This window comes from Oppia nitens, unplaced genomic scaffold (assembly GCF_028296485.1).
Source record: "Oppia nitens isolate AA-2021 unplaced genomic scaffold, nextdenovo-longstitch-racon4-pilon3 scaffold5_pilon_pilon_pilon, whole genome shotgun sequence".
Classification (NCBI taxonomy): domain Eukaryota; kingdom Metazoa; phylum Arthropoda; class Arachnida; order Sarcoptiformes; family Oppiidae; genus Oppia; species Oppia nitens.
Genome location: NW_026533243.1, coordinates 5,520,035 through 5,543,252, shown reverse-complemented (window position 1 = coordinate 5,543,252; position 23,218 = coordinate 5,520,035). Strand labels below are relative to the sequence as shown.

The 23,218-nt window shown below is 21.4% G+C and overlaps 2 protein-coding genes across 3 annotated transcripts; one reads left to right on the top strand and one right to left on the bottom strand.

The window, feature by feature from the left end:
- Window positions 1-804: 804 nt before the first annotated feature.
- Window positions 805-2,517, bottom strand: LOC128960876 (uncharacterized). Of its 2 annotated transcripts, XR_008484606.1 has the most exons (3): window positions 2,032-2,517; window positions 1,074-1,955; window positions 805-1,015 (listed from the first exon to the last, which is right to left on the bottom strand). XR_008484606.1 is itself a non-coding variant. In XM_054307031.1 (2 exons), the coding sequence occupies exons 1-2, from the start codon at window positions 2,443-2,445 to the stop codon at window positions 1,440-1,442; spliced, it is 930 nt and encodes a 309-aa protein (XP_054163006.1). In that variant the 5' UTR covers window positions 2,446-2,517; the 3' UTR covers window positions 805-1,439. The 2 variants fall into 2 exon arrangements, 1 of the variants encoding a protein (XP_054163006.1); XM_054307031.1 differs by having other exon boundaries at window positions 805-1,955.
- Window positions 2,518-14,535: 12,018 nt separating this feature from the next.
- LOC128961597 (sodium-dependent glucose transporter 1A-like) lies at window positions 14,536-18,524 on the top strand. The gene is made up of 5 exons (XM_054307850.1): window positions 14,536-14,673; window positions 16,763-16,886; window positions 16,946-17,344; window positions 17,408-18,051; window positions 18,519-18,524. Exons 1-5 carry the CDS (start codon window positions 14,536-14,538, stop codon window positions 18,522-18,524), a joined length of 1,311 nt encoding a protein of 436 aa, XP_054163825.1.
- The last annotated feature ends 4,694 nt before the right edge of the window (window positions 18,525-23,218 follow it).

Genomic DNA, 23,218 nt, shown 5'->3' with positions numbered 1-23,218 from the left:
TGTTTATACATTATATATACTGTACATAAAATATTTTTAAAATCGGTACCCGGGAACAAATCCTAGGCCGTACAAAGTTTTACACTCTACTATGTTATTGTTTATACATTATATCAACTATTTATAAAATATTTTTAAAATCGGTACCCGGGAACAAATCCTAGGGTGTACAAAGTCCTACACTTTACTATATTATGGTTTATACATTATATATAATGTACACAAAATATTTTTAAATTCGGTACCCGGGAACAAATGCTAAGACGTACAAAGTTCTAGACATCTATATACTATTGTTTATACATTATATATACTGTACATAAAATATTTTTAAAATCGGTACCCGGGAACAAATCCTAGGCCGTACAAAGTTTTACACTCTACTATATTATTGTTTATACATTTTATCAACTATTTATAAAATATTTTTAAAATCGGTACCCGGGAACAAATCCTAGGGTGTACAAAGTCATACACTTTACTATATTATGGTTTATACATTATATATAATGTACACAAAATATTTTTAAATTCGGTACCCGGGAACAAATCCTTGGTGTACAAGAGAATATATTTATATAAAACACGAATTAAAATTTAAAAAAAAAATATTTACTACACAAATATTTTTAATTAATAAACAAAACTATGTTTAAAAGAAAATACACAATAATATAAATGAAATCAAATATTTTTTATTAAAAAAATACAATATTGAAAATAAAAATTATACATAAAACAATAATGAAATTAAATTGTACACAAAATTATTTAATATAATCATCAATATCAAGAGGAAACGACTCAATAAAAGAAAAGTCGTCCAAAACTTTGGCGATAAAAACAAGAGAGCGGAACAGACAGTCATCATCGGACCCTTGAGTCCCGTATAGACGATGGACACACTTAGACCCAGAATAATGCGAGCCAACTGAAGATGCTTTAATAAAAGCCGAAATAGTCGGTGGTAGACGCTGTAGAGCACTTACTTTCGGTGTAGGGTCAAAGTAATAATCTACATAAAAACAACTAATTAATATCTAAAAAATAACAACATATCCATCAAATATTACATTTGTATTTGAATTCGGTGATTTTATGTGAGACGAAGACACCAGTATGAATCAATGGATCAATTCGAGTGATATCAGTCTTCCGCATTACAAGAAAGACAACCTTATCATTGACATCAACGACGGCTTTCATGTTGATACGCGCTTTCGTGACTTCGGGACTGAATAAAACTTTGTATTTTGGATCAAATCCAACGTATTCTCTCTGACGATAGTGTGAAGTCCCTAAAATCACACGGTTAATAAAAATACCAGAAGACATGGCAACCCAACTATCGTATAGATTTAACCAAGTGTCGAGTTCCAATTGACGCGACAAATCCAATGATTGTTTACTACAGTAAAATGAACAAATAAGGATAATAATTACTGTAGAACTGGTAATGAAAAGCGAAACTTATACCTATCAAAACCATTATGAAGAGTGAACAACCCTAATCTTTGGAGTTCCATAACCAAATCACGTAAAATCATTTCGTGAGGACCAGCACCAACCGGATCTGGTACCGCCTTAGGAATGTCCTGCGCCGACGAACCAGCTACGCGGAAGGATATAGGATCCAAAAAGCGCTGATAATCTTTTTTATGTTTAAAATTAGCCAAAGGTTCAACAGTTGGCAACTCATAACCCGCCCAAAATACAACAACAAAATGCCGTTTGAAATTCCCTCTACCCAACCGAGTAAACTGACCGACAATTGCTTCCAATTCGTATTCATCAGCAATTGGACCCGGTTCGTCAAAACTTCTTGGCGCCCTTTCATACTGACGAATCTTTATGTCAACACAATTGTCCACAAACGAATCATCATTCGGACTAATCAAATCTTTTAAGTCCTGACGACCATTTAAAAAGTCGGCCTTATTTTCACACAAATAGCGCTAAAAGTAATGAAGTAGAAACAAAAAAAAATCAAATTAAACAAAAAAAAATAATAAAATAAAATAAATAACTTACACCAAAAATGTCAACCACTTGTTTGGTCGATCGAGTGACTCTCTTTGGTGACGAATGGGTGGAGATATCAATAACTGGTTCCCGAAGACGAGTCAAAACTACCGATGACGGACGAACCAAATTGCCATTAGACACAGCAGAGAGAGCAGAATTCGGGACCACAGACACAATGGTCTCAGAGGGGACGTTATAAATGGCCGATAAATCATAGTCATCGGGTGTTGACATCGGTCTAGTATTGGTGACAATCGGTGCGACAGTGGCCCTTGTAACATAAGGCGCCGCCATAAGTTCGGGTGAAACGGGAGTCACAAGTCTCCGTTTTCTAACGGGAGATTTATTTCTCTCGTTAAGAGGAATGTCTTCCCGGCGTAATCCACTACCACCGCTACCATCATTAAAAAACTCGGACATCGCGGGGTACGTAAGGAAGAGGAGATGGTGAGGACAATGGGGACTCCGACTGATGAGGTCGAGGAGTGGTAGGCAAAGCCTTACGCTTACGTGAAGACCTAGTCCTCATACTGTATGTAAACAATAAAATAAATAATTAGTTAAAATGAATTTAAATATAAACAAAAAAGTACATATACAATATATATATATATATAATTTATAATACAAACCAATAATAATAATATTTAAATAGTAATTATTAATTATATAAAACCCGTTGTAAATGTTTTAAAAGCATTTCCATAAAAACTATTTAACTAAAAAAAAATACTAAAATAAAACACAAAAAAAATTGTGTAGCAGAGCATGGATTCGATCCTATGTCCTCTTGGGACACTGGAAAGACAGCCATTCAAATTATTTTTGATGAATATTTTAAAATTAGTAAAAGAATTGCACGGCTATACATTGCACGGGACAAACAGATTATTCAATATTTATTACTATTATTATTATTATTATTCCTATTATTATTATTATCATTAAATCAAAACAAAAAAATTAATAATAATATATAATAATAATTATTATTATTATTAAATAAAAAAAAAATTTTAAATAGCTATTATTATTATTATTATTATTATTAAGCAAAACAAAAATTAATAATAATATATAGTTATTATTATTATTATTATTATTAAACAAAAAAAAAATTTAATAATAATATATAGTTATTAGTATTATTATTATTTTTAAACAAATAAAAATAAAATTATTATTATTATTATTATTACATTATTATTAAACAAAACAAAAATTAATAATAATATATAGTTATTATTATTATTATTATTATTATTAAACAAAAAAAAATTTAATATAGTTATTATTATTATTATTATTATTATTATTATTATTATTATTATTAATATCACTATTATTATTAAAGTTATTATTACTACTACCAAAAACAAAAATAATAATAATAATTATTATTATTTAAGAAAAACATAAATATTCATCATTAATATTATTATTATTATCATTACTATTATAACTACTACGACAAAAAATAATAACAATAATTAAATAACTATTACTTATATTGTTATAATTATTATACTAAAACATAATTATTAAATATTATTATTATTATTTAAAACAAAACATTATTATTCGTATTATTATTATTAAATAATTACTAGTATTATAGTTTTATAAATAAAAAAAATATTTCTATTTTTATTATGACAGTTACTAAAAAAAATAATAATTAAATAATACCTAGTATAAAAAAAACAAAATAAATAATTTTACATAAAATAATAATTAATATATTATTATTATTATTATTATTATTATAAATAAAAAAAAACATCTTCATAACTACACTAATTAAAAAACTAATTACTAATTATTATTAAAATTATTATTAATTACTACTACTAGTGTAAAAAATAATAATAATTAAGTTACTGTTATAAAATACTTTATTATTATTACAAAAAAAATTATAACTATTATCCAAACTATAATGAAAATAATAACAATAATTAAATAATTATTAGGAAATCTTATAATAATTAAATATCACTATATATATAAAATTTTACAAAAAAAAAACAATTAAAAAATCGTTTTAATTATCATAAAAAATTATTATAATTTAAAAAAATACTATTAGTACTACTACTACAAACATAAATATATTAATTAAATAATTATTATTACTATCAACTATATTATTAATTTAAAAAAAAACATTATTAATGTTATTATTATTATAAATAATAAAATAAACTATTTTTACTACTACTACACAAAAAAAAAACTAATAATAAATATTATTATTATTTTTATTATCATCACTACCACTATTATTATTATTATTATTATTATTATTATCATTATTATTATTATTATTATTATTTATTAGTACTAATAAAAAAAATATATAACAAACTTTAACATAACTATTGATTATTAATAACTAATTTTCTTTATTAAAAAAACTTGTTTTATATTATGTTTATTTAATATATTAATTACTCTTACAAGACATTTGACAAATATATTATTAATTAAAATAAATAATAAACAAATTATATATATTTATATTAAAAAGATTTCTATCATCATTATTAGTAATGTTAAAGTATATTATATAATGCATATAATTTTATAACATTATTAATAAAAATAATAATAATAATAATTAATGTGTTATTTTATTATTATTTAAATTTCGGTTACACTTTAACATAATAAAATATAAAATCAATTAAAAAATCTATAAAAATTAACTTAATATTTAAAATATAAAATCAATTTAATAGTTAAAGATAAAAATCAATTATACTTAAAATTTTTAGTTTATTAATAGTTATTGATTGATATATAAATTAAAAGCTATTAATTGCTAAATGTTTGCTTAATCTGACCCAACAATTGATCCCATTGTCTATCAAAATCACTAAAATATTAATATTTTTAGCTTAATATAAATTATAGTTATTATAACTATAAACCTATTATTACTATTATAACTAATATATTATTACTATAATTAGTTAGATATTATTATTATAATTGTTTATAATATAATATAAACAATTAACTGCTATTATTACTAATATAATTAATTATAAAATACTATAAAAAATAAAAAAAAAGTTATTATAACCATTATTATTAGTATTAAATTTATAAATAACTATAAATACCTATAATAAAAAAAACAACAACAAAATTAAATATCCATATATATATATATATAATTAATACAATGTTTATATAAACATAAATTATAAGTAATTTTCATACTATTATTAAAACTATTATTATTATAACATTACTTATAATCACATAACAAAAAAACAAACAAACACGTGACAAACACATGTGTTATAACTATCATATTATTATCTATTAATATATTAAAATATATTAATAATTACTTTATTAATACTACTATTACTGTATTATAATTATTATATAATAAACAACATAACAATACTATTGCAAAAAAAAACAATGTTTAGCAAATAATAAAAAAAAAATAATATTAATAAAATCACATTAATTAATATACAAAAAAAAATTATAAATCAATTAATTACTGTATAAATTAATAACATATAATTATATTATTATTTAAATTAATTGATTTTTTTAATATAACATAAAAATACTGTATATTAACTATATATATCATAAAAAAAATACTATTAACTAATATTATACACATATTATATATATATACAAAAATCATTTACAAAATATAATATAATTAATTATAATTAATATTCATTGACTAAAATTAACTAATTGTTAATATATATATAAAAAAAAACAAACCTTTAATTCCAAAAAAGTAGTCCAAAAAAATAAATATTAAACTAATATTATTATCACTATTACTGTTATTATTATTATTGATTTGTTAACTATTAATACTAATTATAACCAAATTATTATAATAATTAATTTTAATTAAAAAAACAAAACAAAACAAAATTTTATATATATTGAATTAAAACCAAAACATGTGTTTCAAATATCATTCAAAAATTGTTATAAAAATACACATAAAATACGCTAATTATATATTAAATACATAAATTATGTTTAATATAAATATATATATATATATTAATTAATAATTAAATTTTAAGTTTATACATGCCTAGGGTCAGGCATTTTATACGGGTGCGGAATATGTAATGTATTTCCCTATTGGACCCCACTATACCCTATTGGGTATTTAGGGTACGCCTACCCGTTCCCATATATAAAACCCCAGTAATGTACTAATCGGGGTCTTCTAGTGTATACTATACTGTACTGTATATTCATATTATTACTGCTATATATTCAATAAAACATTTGTATATTACATTTTGTGTATCAATTATTTTTTTAAAAACTAAAGTGTGTGACATACCCAACCCGCCGGCACCGGGAATACAATTCCCTTCACAGTATTAACACTTTTAATAAATGTCACCTAAAATATGAATTATAAGACTCATATTTGTTACTATTATTAGATTAAAAACTAAATTGTTTGAAATGAATAATAAAACAGTAAAAAATAATTTATTGTATACTCATATCTGCAAATCATTTATTTTTAAACATTTTTATTTTAAAACAATCATATCTGCTATTTACTTATACTTATTGAAACAATTTAGARGTTTAAGTTTCACATTATATATTTAACTTTATATAATTTCTGATTTATTGTGTTTTGATTTAATAAAATCTAGATTTAAAATAACWTAATTTTTAAAAATGAGTTAACGATTTTTTTWATTAAAAAAGGCWATGMGATAGTAATCGCTTWGTATTATAATATTAAATAATAAAATATCAGTTCAAACATATTAATGAAAAGYATGTGAATTTGTATTCAATTATAGTTTTAAAAAATTATATAATTTTATATATATAACTCTTATGTATAAAAAATATTTWAAATTTAAATTTAGTAAATATTAGAGTTCACGATTAGACAATTAGATATATATTTTAATGATTTCTTTATTGTAATCAAATTTGTTTAATAATTTATAAAAATTGCAAACTATTAGGTAATTTACATCATATAGTCATGATTAACATAATAGTAATTTTTAAATATACAATARTTGATATAAACTATTATTATTTTWTAAATACAAATATTAAATTATMCAATTATAATAATAACATATTTTTAATTTTTACTTTTTTAATAGTATTTATTATAAATAAATCTATGCAAAAAAATTAATTAAAAATTAATTATAAATAATTATTTAAAAAATTAATWACTTTGTTTAAATATACAGTATAGTTAAATGTATATTTATRTATTATATATAAATATACAGTATATCGTATTTACTTATATGCCATTTAAAATTAATTTATTAATCTAATTATTATTATAAAAGTTTATTTGAAATTATTTCCCACGAAATAAATAAAAAATATATTTATATTTATGTAAATTATAAATAAATTATTGTATAATTCAAAGCTAAGCAAGACTTATAATTGTGGAGATATACAGTACTGTATTGTATTGAGTCAAATAAAATATAAAATATCTAAAAATGAGGATATAGTGAGTGTGGGTTAGAATTTTATTGCATTATTAACAACAATATTTCAAAAATTGCTAAATTTAGATTAATATTTGTTATTTATTTTATTTATTTATAATAAAAATCAATTAATACTTATATTGTAAAACTTTAATTTTTATAAAAATATTTTTGGTGAATCAATTACTTTTTACTCTTTAATTTTGACAAAATGTGTGGGCGGGGGATAACATCAAAAAATTGATCTCAGGAGGGCTAAGATGTCTTTACCACATATTACTCTTTTTTTGCTTAACCATACGTATAGTGTAAGTATAATATCAACTTAAATACTGTTATAGCAATTAACATAAAAATCTATATTATTTAGTCATTAACTATAACTAACTTAACTATAAAAATATATTGTAAGAAATAWATAAAATCTAAATTAAAAATATATATATTTATAAAAGTAATAAATATTAATAATTAATTATAAAATCATAATTATAATTAAGTCATTGTATTACTATTTTTATAATATCGTTATTAGTGAAATAATTTATTTTAGTTTAATTTTTTATTTATATTTGCAATTATAAATAATATTAGTAMTGRTAAAATARGTTTGTTTGTAAAATTAAATTAATTTAATAATATCAACAAAAACTATTGATTTTATATATTTATAGTACCCACTAATCTAACTATTACTATACTACAGTATATGTAATAAAATACATCTACAAAAGTCAATAATGTAAAATTATTTTTATTTATAAAAATTATATTTATGTTTACTGCAATTGTTGCATATAAAGTAATAAATTTATTATTTATGGTATATTTATTTTATTAATATATAGAATAATCAATAAAATGTTATTTTTTATATAGATTGTGCTTTTTAATTTGATATTTTTATATAAAAAAATAACTAATAAACTAAAAGTTATAAATATTTTTATAAGTACATCCAGGTTGGTCTCAAAGATAATATCAATTTTAGTTAATATCTATAATTTATTTTYAACAAAAAACAGGTGTAAGTTTAGGGTTAGGTTTCAGATTATTTTGTTTTTTATAATACCGTGCAAATGATATAAGCACTGGAAGTTAAGTCAAATAGTTAATAACACAACAATGATGATCATAAATTAAGTATTTTAATATAATGGATCATATTTTTAGTTATTTAAAAAGTCATTAATTGAGAAAAGTTATATCCAATAAATATGATATAAATAAAAATAATAGTAAATTGATTTCCAATTTATAGAAAAGTTGTAATTAAATATTACTCTTTTAGCTATAAATAATTACATTCTAATTATTTAATATAAAATACATTGTCATAAATTATAAATATGATGTATTAAATAACTGTTTATCAATGTAGATTAATTAAATTATACTAAAATTATAAATCGTAGATTATAATTAAATATTAATTAAAAAAAATTTCCTAATGTATATTTATYTATAATGTGCGATTTTATTATGTACAATGTTTTATACTTATTATATAAAAGTTAAAATACTTTATACTGTATAATCAAATAATAAATATAATAGAGTATATAAAAAATAATAATTTATAAAAATAACTATTATATCAATAAAAACAAAAATTTTACATTATTTGTATTCTTTATATAGTAATGACTAGAAATAATTTATTTGTGTAATATATTAATTATATTATTTATTAATTACCATTGTAATATGTTATAATGAGTTGTAAATTAAATAAAAAATAATCTAAATAAAATTTATAATAAATGTATAAAATAATTTTTATATTAAATACTTCAGCCAAYTAAATAAATTAAAATATTAGTTAGGYGTTGTTCACATATTACGTTCGCACTTTTTAAGAAATTTAGACACCCTCCCTCCCCTATGTTCGCAATTATTCGCATGTAGTCATTTAAAAATATTACGTTCGCTTATCCCTAACCGCTACCCCCCCCCCTATTACAAGAAATAAGATATTATCTAAATGCGAACGTTCTTAAAGTCTCTACCCCTCCCCTCCCCCTCGTTCGCAAAAGTTCGCTTTGGCTAAACCCCCCTCCCTCAAGTGCGAACGTAATATGTGAACAACGCCTTATGTAAAAAGCACTATTTTTATTCACTATTTATAAGTTTTTTAATATAGTTTTAGATTTAGTTTATAATATATTTATTTATTTAAGTAAATAAAACAAGTAAACTGTTAACTATAAATATAATAGAGAGTATAATTTAATTTACAGTATCATTTAAAAGGAGTATTTTAAGTCAATAAACTTTATACAATTATCATGCAAAACTAACAGCTATACTAACATAAATAAAATAATTTTAAATCTAAATTAAATATTGTCATATAAAAAGTTGTAATCAACCAAATATACAGTTATTTATATAATTTATATGTTTTATTTTAAGAAATATTTTTCATATGTTAAACCAAAAAAAGATTAATYATTTAATGTAACGATGAGTTTAAAATAKCAAATATTAAATATATAGAGTAAATCAAAATACATTTTATTCAAAATTTGTTAACTCTTTAGGTAATTATTTTAATTTAGATAAAACATAATTCAAATATACTTTAGATAATATTAACAAATAAAATATACAAATACAGTATAATATTATACTAAATAAGTAAGTCATGTAAACTAATAATTCTCAATAAATATTAATTAATTTTGATAAATTAATTTTAAATATATATTTTAAAGTACTAAAGATTTCATTTAAATAATAAATAGAAATAGTAAAGTATTAGTTTTTAAATATTTTCTAAAATTTTAATAAATTTTCTTTAAAATATTAATGTTTTTTAAATAAAAATTATATATAATATTTATTCAGYAAATCAATATTGACAAAAGAAAATTAATTTTAGATTAACATTTTTATATTAAATATATTCTGTAAATCTTGTAATCTTTAAACTTTATGTCCGGTTGGATATTGTCTTAAAATGCTAATTGTCTTAAGCAAACTCTTCARTAGTAAAAATATCACAATTATTATAATAATGACATTATTAATAATAATATACAGATTTAAGATAAAATATAATTCATATATAATATCTAATTTAATAAAGTATTGATATTAATCCACAGCAAACCGAGCATTCATATAATGAGAGCTAAAGATCATTAGACTATTCAAAATTATTTTATTTATTTTATTAAAAATTAAAATTTATTATTAATAATTTTAAGATTAAAAATAATTATTATACATTTTTATTTTGTGAATTTATAAAATTATAAATAGTTGTCAAAGAAGACGCAATATGTTATAATTAAATATGAAAAATGTTAATCATTAATATCATTAAATATTATATGCCATTAAAAAACATTTATACATTGCATTAATGTTAAGTTTTTAATACAATATACGTTAAGAACATTCAAATGGACCGCAATTCTCAACAATAAAATGTTTCGACAAAATTAGTCCATTATTTTTGAAAATCTCAATGATATGAGTCATCTCTTTAAATAATTTTAATAAATAATTTGTGTGAAGTTTTAGCAGTTTATATAATAGKATATTCATAAAATACATTGTAATTAGTTCATAAATATCTATTTATATAACATTAATATCTTTATTTTTTATTATTGTTTTACAGTTAATTATTTGCGACAAATTACTAAAGCTTACAAAAAATATTTTACACAAATCTAATATATAAAAAGTTATAATATTATAAAATTATTAATTGATATTTTATTTAAGTTATGTATTGTATAACAACTTTGTTTAATAAAAAATAAGTTTCATATTAAAGAATAAGTAACTAATGTGATATTGATTGTAATATTAACTATAACTATGATATTTTTCAACAGTTTAAACAGCAATTAATATAATAATTATTTTGTCCATAATTGTTTGTACATAAAAAGTGATACTAAATTTAGCTATAATTAAATTAAATTTGGTGTAAATTGAATAACAGTAAGAAATAAAATATAATAAGTGGTAGCATTGGTTACATATTGAAAAAATTCATTGTTATTCATAGGAAACAAATCGTAGCAATAAAAGCCAATATCAGGTCCGCATAGTTTCTCAATAAATTGATTTATTTTTAATTTGTCTGAAATCTTTAATTTATTTTTAGCAATAAATGAGTGGACATTAAGACATGGCTTATGTGCCTGACGTGAGAAAAGGGCACAAATCAAGTTAATAGTGAATAAAATTACCGATAATAAAGAAAATGTGAAAATAGCCCACAAACGGAGGTATAGTTGCGAGGAGTCCGAGTGTATCATATAAGCCAAGATATATATGGTAGGGGTAGCCATATAGTAGAGCACTAGTAGTATGTATTTGAAGAGATGRTTTAGTTTATGAGTTTGTTGTGAAACAAAGTCGTGTTTCTTAAAGGCATTTATCAAAAGCAAGACATCACTTGTTCTCAAACTTTGTCGGATCTGTTGATTCACTTCAATGAATTGATATTTCAGATACAATGCTGTCATAAACCAGACACTAAAGCCACCAGCGGTGGTACCAAAAAGGTTAATACAGAATCCAACTGACACTATATTCCAAACAATTATACCAACTATTGAATAGTAATAGTTATTATCTAAATATGCCATAACTGTTGGTGTTATTAACACAATTGATGTAAATATAGTCAACGGATAAAATGGTTGATAAAGAAAATATTTAATGACTATATTTGAATTAACGACAAACTTGTGGTGATATTGTGATGACAATTGATGTTCATTGTGTCCATTCTTAATGGCCGCCAAATAGGCGATCACATCAAGAGTTCCGTTTAGTTCATGAGATTGAATGGTAAGTGCAATGAAAAAGAAGAGAAATCCAGCGCTTCCTAACATCGCTGAGAAGAGCCGTTGCGGACCCAACACGTAATGACAGTCACACATCACATATAATAGCCATTGTTTGTTGAATATAGAGGTCACAGAAAATCTAATACCGATCAACAATAGAGATAATTTCATAAATAATAATTTATATTTTCTTATAGTTGTTAAGTTTCCCAAAACATAGTCATCAAATGTTTGACTAATTATTATATAATATTTTACTATAAATTTCTCCAATTTTCCGATAATAATTGCCTCATTTTGAACATTTTTCACACTTTTATCAAAAGTTTGCAAATCTTTATGTTTAATTTGTCGGGATATTAACATTTTAACACTAAATATGCATTATAAAAAATTAATATAATAATATTAGTATTTTTAATATATAAAATATTATATATATATATATGATAATACTGTAATTATTGATTTCACATTCTAATACTTGACTATTTTATATATAATTTTTGGTTTATATACTATCGAATTAAACAAATTAAAATCCGCATCAATATTGTATCGTATAATATGACTATTTTTGACTATTGTTTATTTATAAAATTTTTAAAAATATTTCTATAACATTGTAACAAAAATATAAACATTAATTGTTCTTAACATGATATAGATGTATTGATCCAAATTATATAAATATTATAATAATATTATATATTTTATTATTTAAAACTTATTTTATTCATTTTACTTACTGTAATGAATAAATATAAATATAATAGTGAAAAAAACTAACTATTTTGTTGTGAATATTAGTAACAATATACTGAGTTAGAAAATATTGTCTATTCTAACTGTTAATTAGTATTACTCTATGAAATTGTACTTGAATTACAATATGTCAACAAATATAAAATATTGTTCACAAGTTTACTGAAAACTAGCTTAATGTTAGTTTATGTATCAAACATGCTATAAATAAATTAATAAAATTGTAATTTACTGCTAACTATAAATTATATTAGAAATTTTTTAATAAAAAACTATAAATAAGAATTTATATTTATTATATCTAACATATAAATATTTATATTACTTATTTAAATTATATATTAATATTAATCAAATATAAATTCTGTTTAAAAAAGTAACAATTTATTAATTTATATTATTTAGTGTTTTTTGGTAAATAATTTTCTTGTACTTTTAATTTGATTTTAATTTTGTAAGAATGTAATGAATATTGTATTATTTTTAGTATCAATTACTATATTATTATTATTATATAAAACTTACTTTTATTTATTAATTTATTAAGTTTTTTGTAGTTCTCGACACTCATTATTATATTAATGTAAGTTTTGCTTACTTTGTTGATCACAACTTTGTATCCGCAAACTAGCGGTAAATTTCTGGACAATTGTTTCGAGGAGATCGGCTCCTCTTCATCAGCAGTAATGGTCAACTGAGGGTCAGACCTGACACTTACAGTTGCCTTAATAGCCATAAGTGAAGTCAGGATTAGGGAGAGATATGTGATAATTGGTATCATATGTGATGTTAGGGTTTGTTTTAAATGTTTTTAAATGTCTTAAATTTATTTATTTACAATTATAACATAAAATTCACATAATATACAACTTGCCAACAGAACAGCCAAATAAAACAACAAAATCTAAAGATATTAAAAATAATATTGTTTATCAAATAAATTCTGAATGTACGGCCAGTTATATTGGTACTACTAAAAGAAATTTATCACATAGAATTAATGAACATAAATTGGCATTGTTTAAAAATAATATTGATAATAATATTGCTTCTCATTCATTATCTAACAATCATAAAATTAATTTTGAAAACCCAAAAATTATATATACTGAAAATAACTATAAATCTAGATTATTTTTGGAAAGTTGGAAAATAGAGACAGAAAAAATAAACAATAATATGTTAATAAATGATCAACAAAATGCAAAAACATGTATTCCAGACACATATCTGTCATTAATTAATAATAATTGTAATCCCAATGATGTCCCTAATATAGGGCTGTTCTGTTGGCAAGTTGTATATTATGTGAATTTTATGTTATAATTGTAAATAAATAAATTTAAGACATTTAAAAACATTTAAAACAAACCCTAACATCACATATGATACCAATTATCACATATCTCTCCCTAAYCCTGACTTCACTTATGGCTATTAAGGCAACTGTAAGTGTCAGGTCTGACCCTCAGTTGACCAYTACTGCTGATGAAGAGGAGCCGATCTCCTCGAAACAATTGTCCAGAAATTTACCGCTAGTTTGCGGATACAAAGTTGTGATCAACAAAGTAAGCAAAACTTACATTAATATTACTTTTATTTGATTTATGGATACCTTATTTTCGTATAATTTAAGTTTGATTATTAAATTACAATATCAATATGTATTGAATAAAAAAATATAAAGTCATTAATATAAMTACTATAAGTTTAGAATGAATAACAGTTAATTATTAATATACTAAACATACATTTTATTAATATTATAATCAGGGTTGTTTTGATAAAAGTTGCAAACAAACAAAAGTTATTTGATATACTAAATAATAATAATAGTAATAATATTAGTAAATATTTTAGAACAAAATAGATTTTTTCGACAAAAAATAAATTGCTTAATATAATATTATTACTAAATTTAAAGTGTCAATAATTTGATTAAAAATGACTTAATTAGTAATAAAAATATGACAAAAACATATTTATCAAGTATTTAATGTTATTTTTCAAATCTAATCAAACAAAATGCTTTAATAATCAATAATCATAAAGCAAATAATCATAAAATAAAACTTATATATATATATTGTAGAAAAATATACAAAAAACACACAACCAATTTTTTAAAATCACAATTTTCATATTAAAACAATTAATTATTAAAAATATCGGACAATACAATCTGATAAATGAAAATTATATAATACAATTCAATTATATAATACAGTTTTCAAAATATCAATCTTTTATAATCTTATTTAATCTTAATTTTTAARATTAAAATTTTTATAAATTAAAAAATATATTTATTCTAACTTATACTAAATGCCAAATATTAAGATATTCATTACTTTCTTGTATCAGATTTTTTTTTGTCGGACAAACTATAATTTATAGTAAATAAAATATAAATTTKTATTTTGACATTTAAAAAATAAAAATGACAAATAGTTTATTTATATATTAATATTCATATATTTATAATAATTCTTAAATGACTTTTATTTTTTGACGTTTTAAAAACATTTGCTTTAGACAAATGCTATTAATAATAGTTAGTTAATATACTACTATATATAAAAATATTTTTAATTTTTTAATTAATATCTGTAAAATTAACAATTACTTTGTTTATATTYTTAAAAATCTAACTTTATAATTCTAAGTTAGTTCTTAGTAAAAAATAAATATTTTTGTTTATTAAAAATAAAGTTGTATTAATAAATTATTTTTATTATAACACAATTGTAAAAATAAATTAAAAACAATAGAATTTCGCAAAAATTTCATTGAGAGTTCATTTTAAACCACAAGTACTGTATCATTGATTAATATAAACACATTGACTAATATAACACATCATCTTTAATATTTTTCACATAATTATATTGAATTAATTTTAATTTTAATTATTAAAAACAACATTTAACCCAATTATTATAAATAATAATAGTGTTATTGAATTGTAGACAAAAAAAACTATATTCACTGGTTTATTATGAATAGTTTTATATCCTTGATATCTTATTATACCTAAAGTTTATCTAAAATTTAATTTAATTTTTGTAAAAATAATTAACTTAATAACTAAAATGATTTTTAAAATCAGTATTTAAAACTATAATATTTTTARATTAATACAATATGTTAGTACTACAGTATACTGTAATAATAGTATAAATAGATAGTTTATTACGATATAAAACATTAAGTGAACAATTTTTTAACCGCAAGTGTTTATTATTTAATATTTGTTAAAACTTTCGATTCATTTAGCAATTAAAAACAATAMAGTAAAATGTTTTAATAAGCTATATTAGGGTTAAATATAAATTAACAAAAAAGCCAACAAAAGAAATAATATTGTTATTGTTTGTTAAATTTTTTTCAAATGATTTTGTTTTAATTCATTAATATATTTATTTTTTATTTGAAAAAAATAAATGAATAAATATGYCAGAAAATATGCTTGATACAAATTGTAATAATACAGAAAATTTATACAATAATCAAAGTAAATTTGTTGAAAAATCCAAATGGTCCAAAATATGCTATACACTCATTATATATTGGATTCATATGACTTTTGTAAGTTTCATTTTTTAGTTTTTTATTATTTTTTTTAATTATAAATAATTTTATTTAATATTACTTCAGGGAATTTCGTTGGCCGTAATGGGGCCAACATTTGTAGACTTCAAGTATCTAATGCACACATCAATGAACAATATATCATTTTTGGCCATTTTAGCTAATAGTGGTCATATGTTTGGATTTATATGTAATATTTATTTAATTTCATGTTATTTTAATAGTGATAAAAATAATTATGTTATYTAGTTAGTTTTTTCTACAAATACATCGATCGTCAAATTGCTATTATAATATTATTAGTATTCAGTGGACTGGCATTTATTTTTATGCCATATTCACCAAACYTGTGGTTACTTTACATATTAGTYTGGATATCCTTCTTTGGTCAGGGAGTGGCCGATATCGGCAACAATGTGTGGCTCATAGAGTTGTGGCAACAAAAGTGCGGACCGTTTCTTCAAATGTCTGGCTTTGCCTACGGAATCGGTATTATTATTGGTCCACTTATTGACAAACCATACCTARCGGGTCATTTGACTGCAAATACAAGTACTAGTGTCACAGATTGGTCACTGATTGATGATAATGAACGCAGGAGTCAATTAAAGACTCCTTATTATATCAGCGGAATTCTTACATTAATTGGTTTGCATATCATCTTATTATTACAAATAATGTATTAATAAATAACAATTTTGTGTAATTTAGGGGCTTTAATGCTATCAGTGATGTTAATATACAATAAATATCAATACAAACAACAAAACAATTACGAAGATTTCGAAGACAACAATATGGCGACGACTAAGAAGAGATATTCTCTCTATTTATTTGTATCACTAAACGGATTATTTCTGGCATTTTATATGTCAACTGAGATTCTATATCTTGAGTTTATATCAACATATCTACAATACATACCATTGAAATTGTCGGCCAAAAAGGCAGCAGAAATAGCCTCGACGTCAGCTCTTTGCTATACAATGGGTCGCGGAATCAGTGCTCTCATAGCAATCAAAGTAAAACCACAACATTTGATACAAAGTCACTTCTGTATCATATTTATTGCAATGTTTGTCATTATATTGGGTCAAAGCTCACAGACATTTGTATGGATCGGCTGTTTGAGTGCCGGTATTGGCTTTTCACCCATATATGCGGCCACTTATAGTCTAATCAAACAACATATGGAAGTGAACGACAAAATCGCCGGATTCTTGTTGTTCGCTACCGATTCCATAAACATATGGATTCCATATTTCTTAGGACTCTATATTGAGACCATTCCCAACCTTTTCATATATTTAATTATCTTCAATGTCTCCATAAGTGTTGTTATATTTGGTTTCATTGTTTTTACAGTTTATTATTTTAAATTATAAATTATATATAAATAACAATCAATTTTTATATTATTGTATATAATTTTTATGTTATAAATAAAAATATRAAAATTATTATTATTATTATTTTGTCTATAGTTTATCATTTAATCATTAACTGGTCATTAATTGAAGTCATCAACAGGTAGTTGTGTATCAATAGTTGCAAAGTCTTGTAATAATTGTTTGAATTCAAGAAATCTAATAGTTTTGTAATATTTATGAAATTCAATGAAAAATGTCAAAATGTAAAGAAATATCTATTAATAAATTAAAAAATTAAATTAAAGTGTCTATTCATAAATAAATTAGTTTTTATTGTGTTATACAAAAACAATCACTGAATTCAAAAGTTATTCCCTTAACTATAATCAGTCATCACTTACCCGATAGTTGTTATAATATTGACTCCAATATCTTGAGCTGAAAACAAATAGCTGTAAAAAATAAACAACTAATACAAGAACATCAAAACATTAGCAGATTCACAATATTGTGTGTGTATGAGGTGGGGGTGTGTGTGGGGWGGGGAGGAGAGGGGTATGGGGTGGGGTATAAGACTGTAGAACCGAGAGCGCATTATAACAACTGACTCTCAATAGACTCAATGGTCTTAATATAATATTTTGGCAGTTTTTAGGCAACTTTTGGTCTACTCATCGATATTGTCATCAACTAAATGGAGTCGACATTTGATTATAAGTTTTGTTAATCGATGTCACTGTTAAACAGATCCAACTCTATAGACAACAAATACGAAATCGTGTTTTTTGTCACTCTCTTGCCTCGGAGTCCAACCCATATTGTCATTACAATGTCACCACTTCTGGCAGAGAATTTACATAAATGTCTACTCCTATGTAATCCATCAATCAATGGTAATTTACTGAATTGAACATGGACAATTTATATATATATATAAGATATTATGTTAAATTAGATTATATTGTATAATATTAAACTTAATGTATACATAATTTATTAACATTTAATAATTTTATAATATTTTCAATAAATATTTAACTTTATATTCAAATCATATATTATTAATATAATAATTATTTATTTTTAAAATCTTACTCTTAATTGTGGAAACATTTTGAATACAATTGTAGTTTTTTGAGTCCAAATGCATTGTTATCTGTGGTTTGGTTTAGTAATAAATGAAAGGTTTGTTTAATATGTCGACACATATATTGAAGACTTATAAATGTTTATCATAACTGTCTTACAGTGTGTTTGTATTGTCTGTAAACCACTTTCAATGGCAGTGAAGCCTTCATATTATGCGCACAACTATTGCAACTATTTTATGAATATTCATAAAGTTTTTAATATATGATGTAATCATTAGTATAGAGACTATATAGTGTATAATATTTATGTTGCGATCCAATAGAGTCTCAAATGGGAACCGAGTGAACGGTTTGGGTATTAGAGAGACAAATGGTTACAAATTTTGATAAACAATTCAAATAATTTATTAATTACACTAAACTTTGCAAACATCTGTAAAATAGTATCAAAGCTTTAATGTAGAAAGTAGTCATACATTCATATTGAATAACTTATAGTTTAATTATCATTTAGTTAACAAATTTGTATTAATATCAATACTTTCTAACATATTATAAGCATAATTATATTAAATATGTAAGATTAGCAGTTTTATAGATAGTTTATTATTATTATATAATTTTCGGTAGTTTTGTGTTGAGGAGTCGGGTTTGGGTGTCAGCCGTTTGTCAAAACACTAGTCTTAAGTTTTTAGTTTTTCTGGCAATTAATGGGACACTTGATTTGATTAACTGATTAAATAAATTGGATTAAATACAACAAATATTAATAATTAACTAATAATATAATCAATAGAAAACATATAAAAGTACATCAAAATGAATATATTTCTTAAAACTGGATCCTATATCCCATTTAGGCATTTCATACTCTATGCTCTTGAGGTCTATGGCTTCGGTAGTCACCAATCAAAGGTCATATCCATTGTTTCCATTAGTACTCCAGTAGAGGATTAAGTATTGAGGCAACAGTTGTATTCATAAATTATAAATTGTTTGTTAAAGTTTTGTCAACTCTGAGATCGGTTACTGTTATTGATTATTGCGCTTAAAGTCTTAGATTTTGTATTCACTGATAGATTGGTTTTTTATAATTCAAATAAACATTGAGAGACAACAAAGCTATAAATTGGTTAATAAAAAAACAGTTGCCTCTAATAGTGGACAACAACTTATAAACAAAATATATATTTATGGGAAAGTTTTTTTTAAGTAAAAACAAAACTATTTATTATTTAAATTAAATATTTGTCTCATGTTTTACAAATAGTTCATAGATTGATAAAAAAWATATTARTTTCCATTGTTTTTGTTAATTCAAAAATAACTAAAAGTTAGTCAATTTTCATACAATACTTTAAACATATATTTATAAGAAATATATAAWTATTTAAAATGTCATTATCTAAAAATATTTTTAATCAAATTAAAAATATATAATTTAWTWATTTATTAAACTTGATATTTTAATTAATTTTGAATAAACTTTTAAWGTTTTTAATTGAAAAATTTATGACTAAACATATAAACATTTATATTTATTATATGTATTACATATACTATAATATATTTTTAAATTTTACAATATATTTATTAACTTTTAATAATTAACAGTTGAATTATAAAAATAATGATTTACTTTCAGTAATTACATGAAAAATATACGATAATTTATAAGCATATAATTAAGTTAACTTGATAAATTGTTGATACTTTAACATTGTATAGTAATTTTAATAGTAGCTTTTGAATTATTATTACTATATACTGTCTATATAATGTATATAATGTTAAAGTATCAGGAACAATTTTATCATGTTAACTATAATTATTGATGAATTAAGTCATGTTTAATATACAATGTGTATAAATCGTTGGTGTAAATTAATATTAATATTAAATTTAAACAAAAATTAACTTTATATTAAAATATAATATTTAATATAATAATTAATAGTTAATAATATTGACTAAATATTGTAATAAAACCGGATACTGTTTTAATGACATGCATAAAATATTTTCTAATATTAATTTAAACTTAAATGCAAATTAAATTTAAAATATAACTAGAAAAATAAATATTGAAAAATAAAAGTAAATATTTAATGTATATATGAGTTAATATTGGATAAGTAGTATATTTAAAAATTTTAGTATCAAATATAAACAAAACACTAATGGGAATAGATCTATATTTTTAAAGTTACATAAATTTTGAAAAATAAAATATACAGAAAACATTGAGATAGAGAAATATGATATCAAAGCTACTAAATTAATATTGTTATAATCAACATTCAAGACTACTAATCATAAAAAATAATTGTATCTTTCAAAAGTAACCAAAAAATATGATAATATTGAATATTACAATAAATATGAATTGATAAATACTGTATACACTATTAGAATATTTAAAATATTTTACTAAATTTATGTTTCAATAAATTGACCTGTCTAACAATTTTTGGGGTATATGTCATTCTACAATATCTTACAGAAATTACGTTCAGCTAAAACTTACGTTCGGTTAAATCATTGTTCACCCATTACCTAACCCGGTGTATGCCTCGCAACCCAACCCTATTTATAATGGTATTACACATCCCTAATCAATAAACAATCATTAAGTTAATATACATTCAATTAATATTGAATATATTAGTCTAATTTTATTAGATGACTATTTAATGTGTTATGTGTCGATCAAAAAATTACGTTACATTGTCAAACATATATGACATTATGGCCCAATTTTTTAATTTTTCATAATTGACTTAACTTTTTATTAATTAATTCTAAACTAATTAGATATTCATAAATATTATACTATGATATAAATACTGTATAATATATTATATACAGTAATTATAATATAAGTTTTCTTTTAATAGCAAATCATTAGAGATTTAATATCTTTTATATTTACCGATAAATTTATATACTCTCTATAATTAACATAAAAGACATCATTCATCAAATATATTGTAAATTTATAGATCTTTTTTCGAATCATATCTTTTAATATCATGTAATAATTTATTTTATTTTACAAAATAAATATAAATATTTATAATATTTAGTGTCAACTGACTTTTAGTTTACTATTAACAAACATACTATATATATATATATATACAGTATATTATACATATTATAACCTTTTGTATAACTATAGTGTAGAATAACATTCAATATCTTTACAGTTTACATCTGACTTATATTTAAATAATTGTATAAAAATAAAATTGAAATAATTAATAATAAGTTTTGACTAATTTATTATTTATTATAAATTAAATTATAAATTTTTATACATATATTCAGTGTTATTATCAATGTTTTATTTAATTTTCAAGAATATGTTTCTAGTTTTTCAACAATTATTTGTTAAATTTTCAAATTGTTGTAAAATTATAATTTCAGACTCGGATAGAGTATCAAAATGTATAATAGAAATGCCTGTAAAATAATGTCCTATTTTTTAATATTTTGTTTTTTACTTTTCTAATAAATTTAGTTTACATTTAGTTGAGTGGGTAAGTGATTAAATGAGTAAATATGATAAATTATTCCGAGTCAACAATTAAATAAGTTTAAATATTAAATATCTAAAAGTTTGCTCTGACAATGCTATCTAAGATTTTTAACTACAATATGATAGTATAATATATATTATATTTGTAGTAAACTGAATGTTATATTTTATTGATATAGATATCAAACAGAATTATAATATAATTAAATAAAAATTACATTTAAAATTTATTGCATGATTTTTTGACTAATATTTTAAGTGCTTTGAGTTTAATATGTTTTGTTAGTATTTTAAATATTCTTCATTAAATTAGAATATAAATTATATAAATAAATATAAATAAAGTTAATTAGAGTATTACCGGTAATAGTTAGTACACATTTCACTTAAAAATTTAAATAATTTATGAATAATTCAATCTATAATGTACTGACTCGCTATGCTTTTAGCAAAACTATAAAATCAGTGGTCATTTCAAACATATTAAGAGACATTTCATATGAGTATATAAATCACGAGT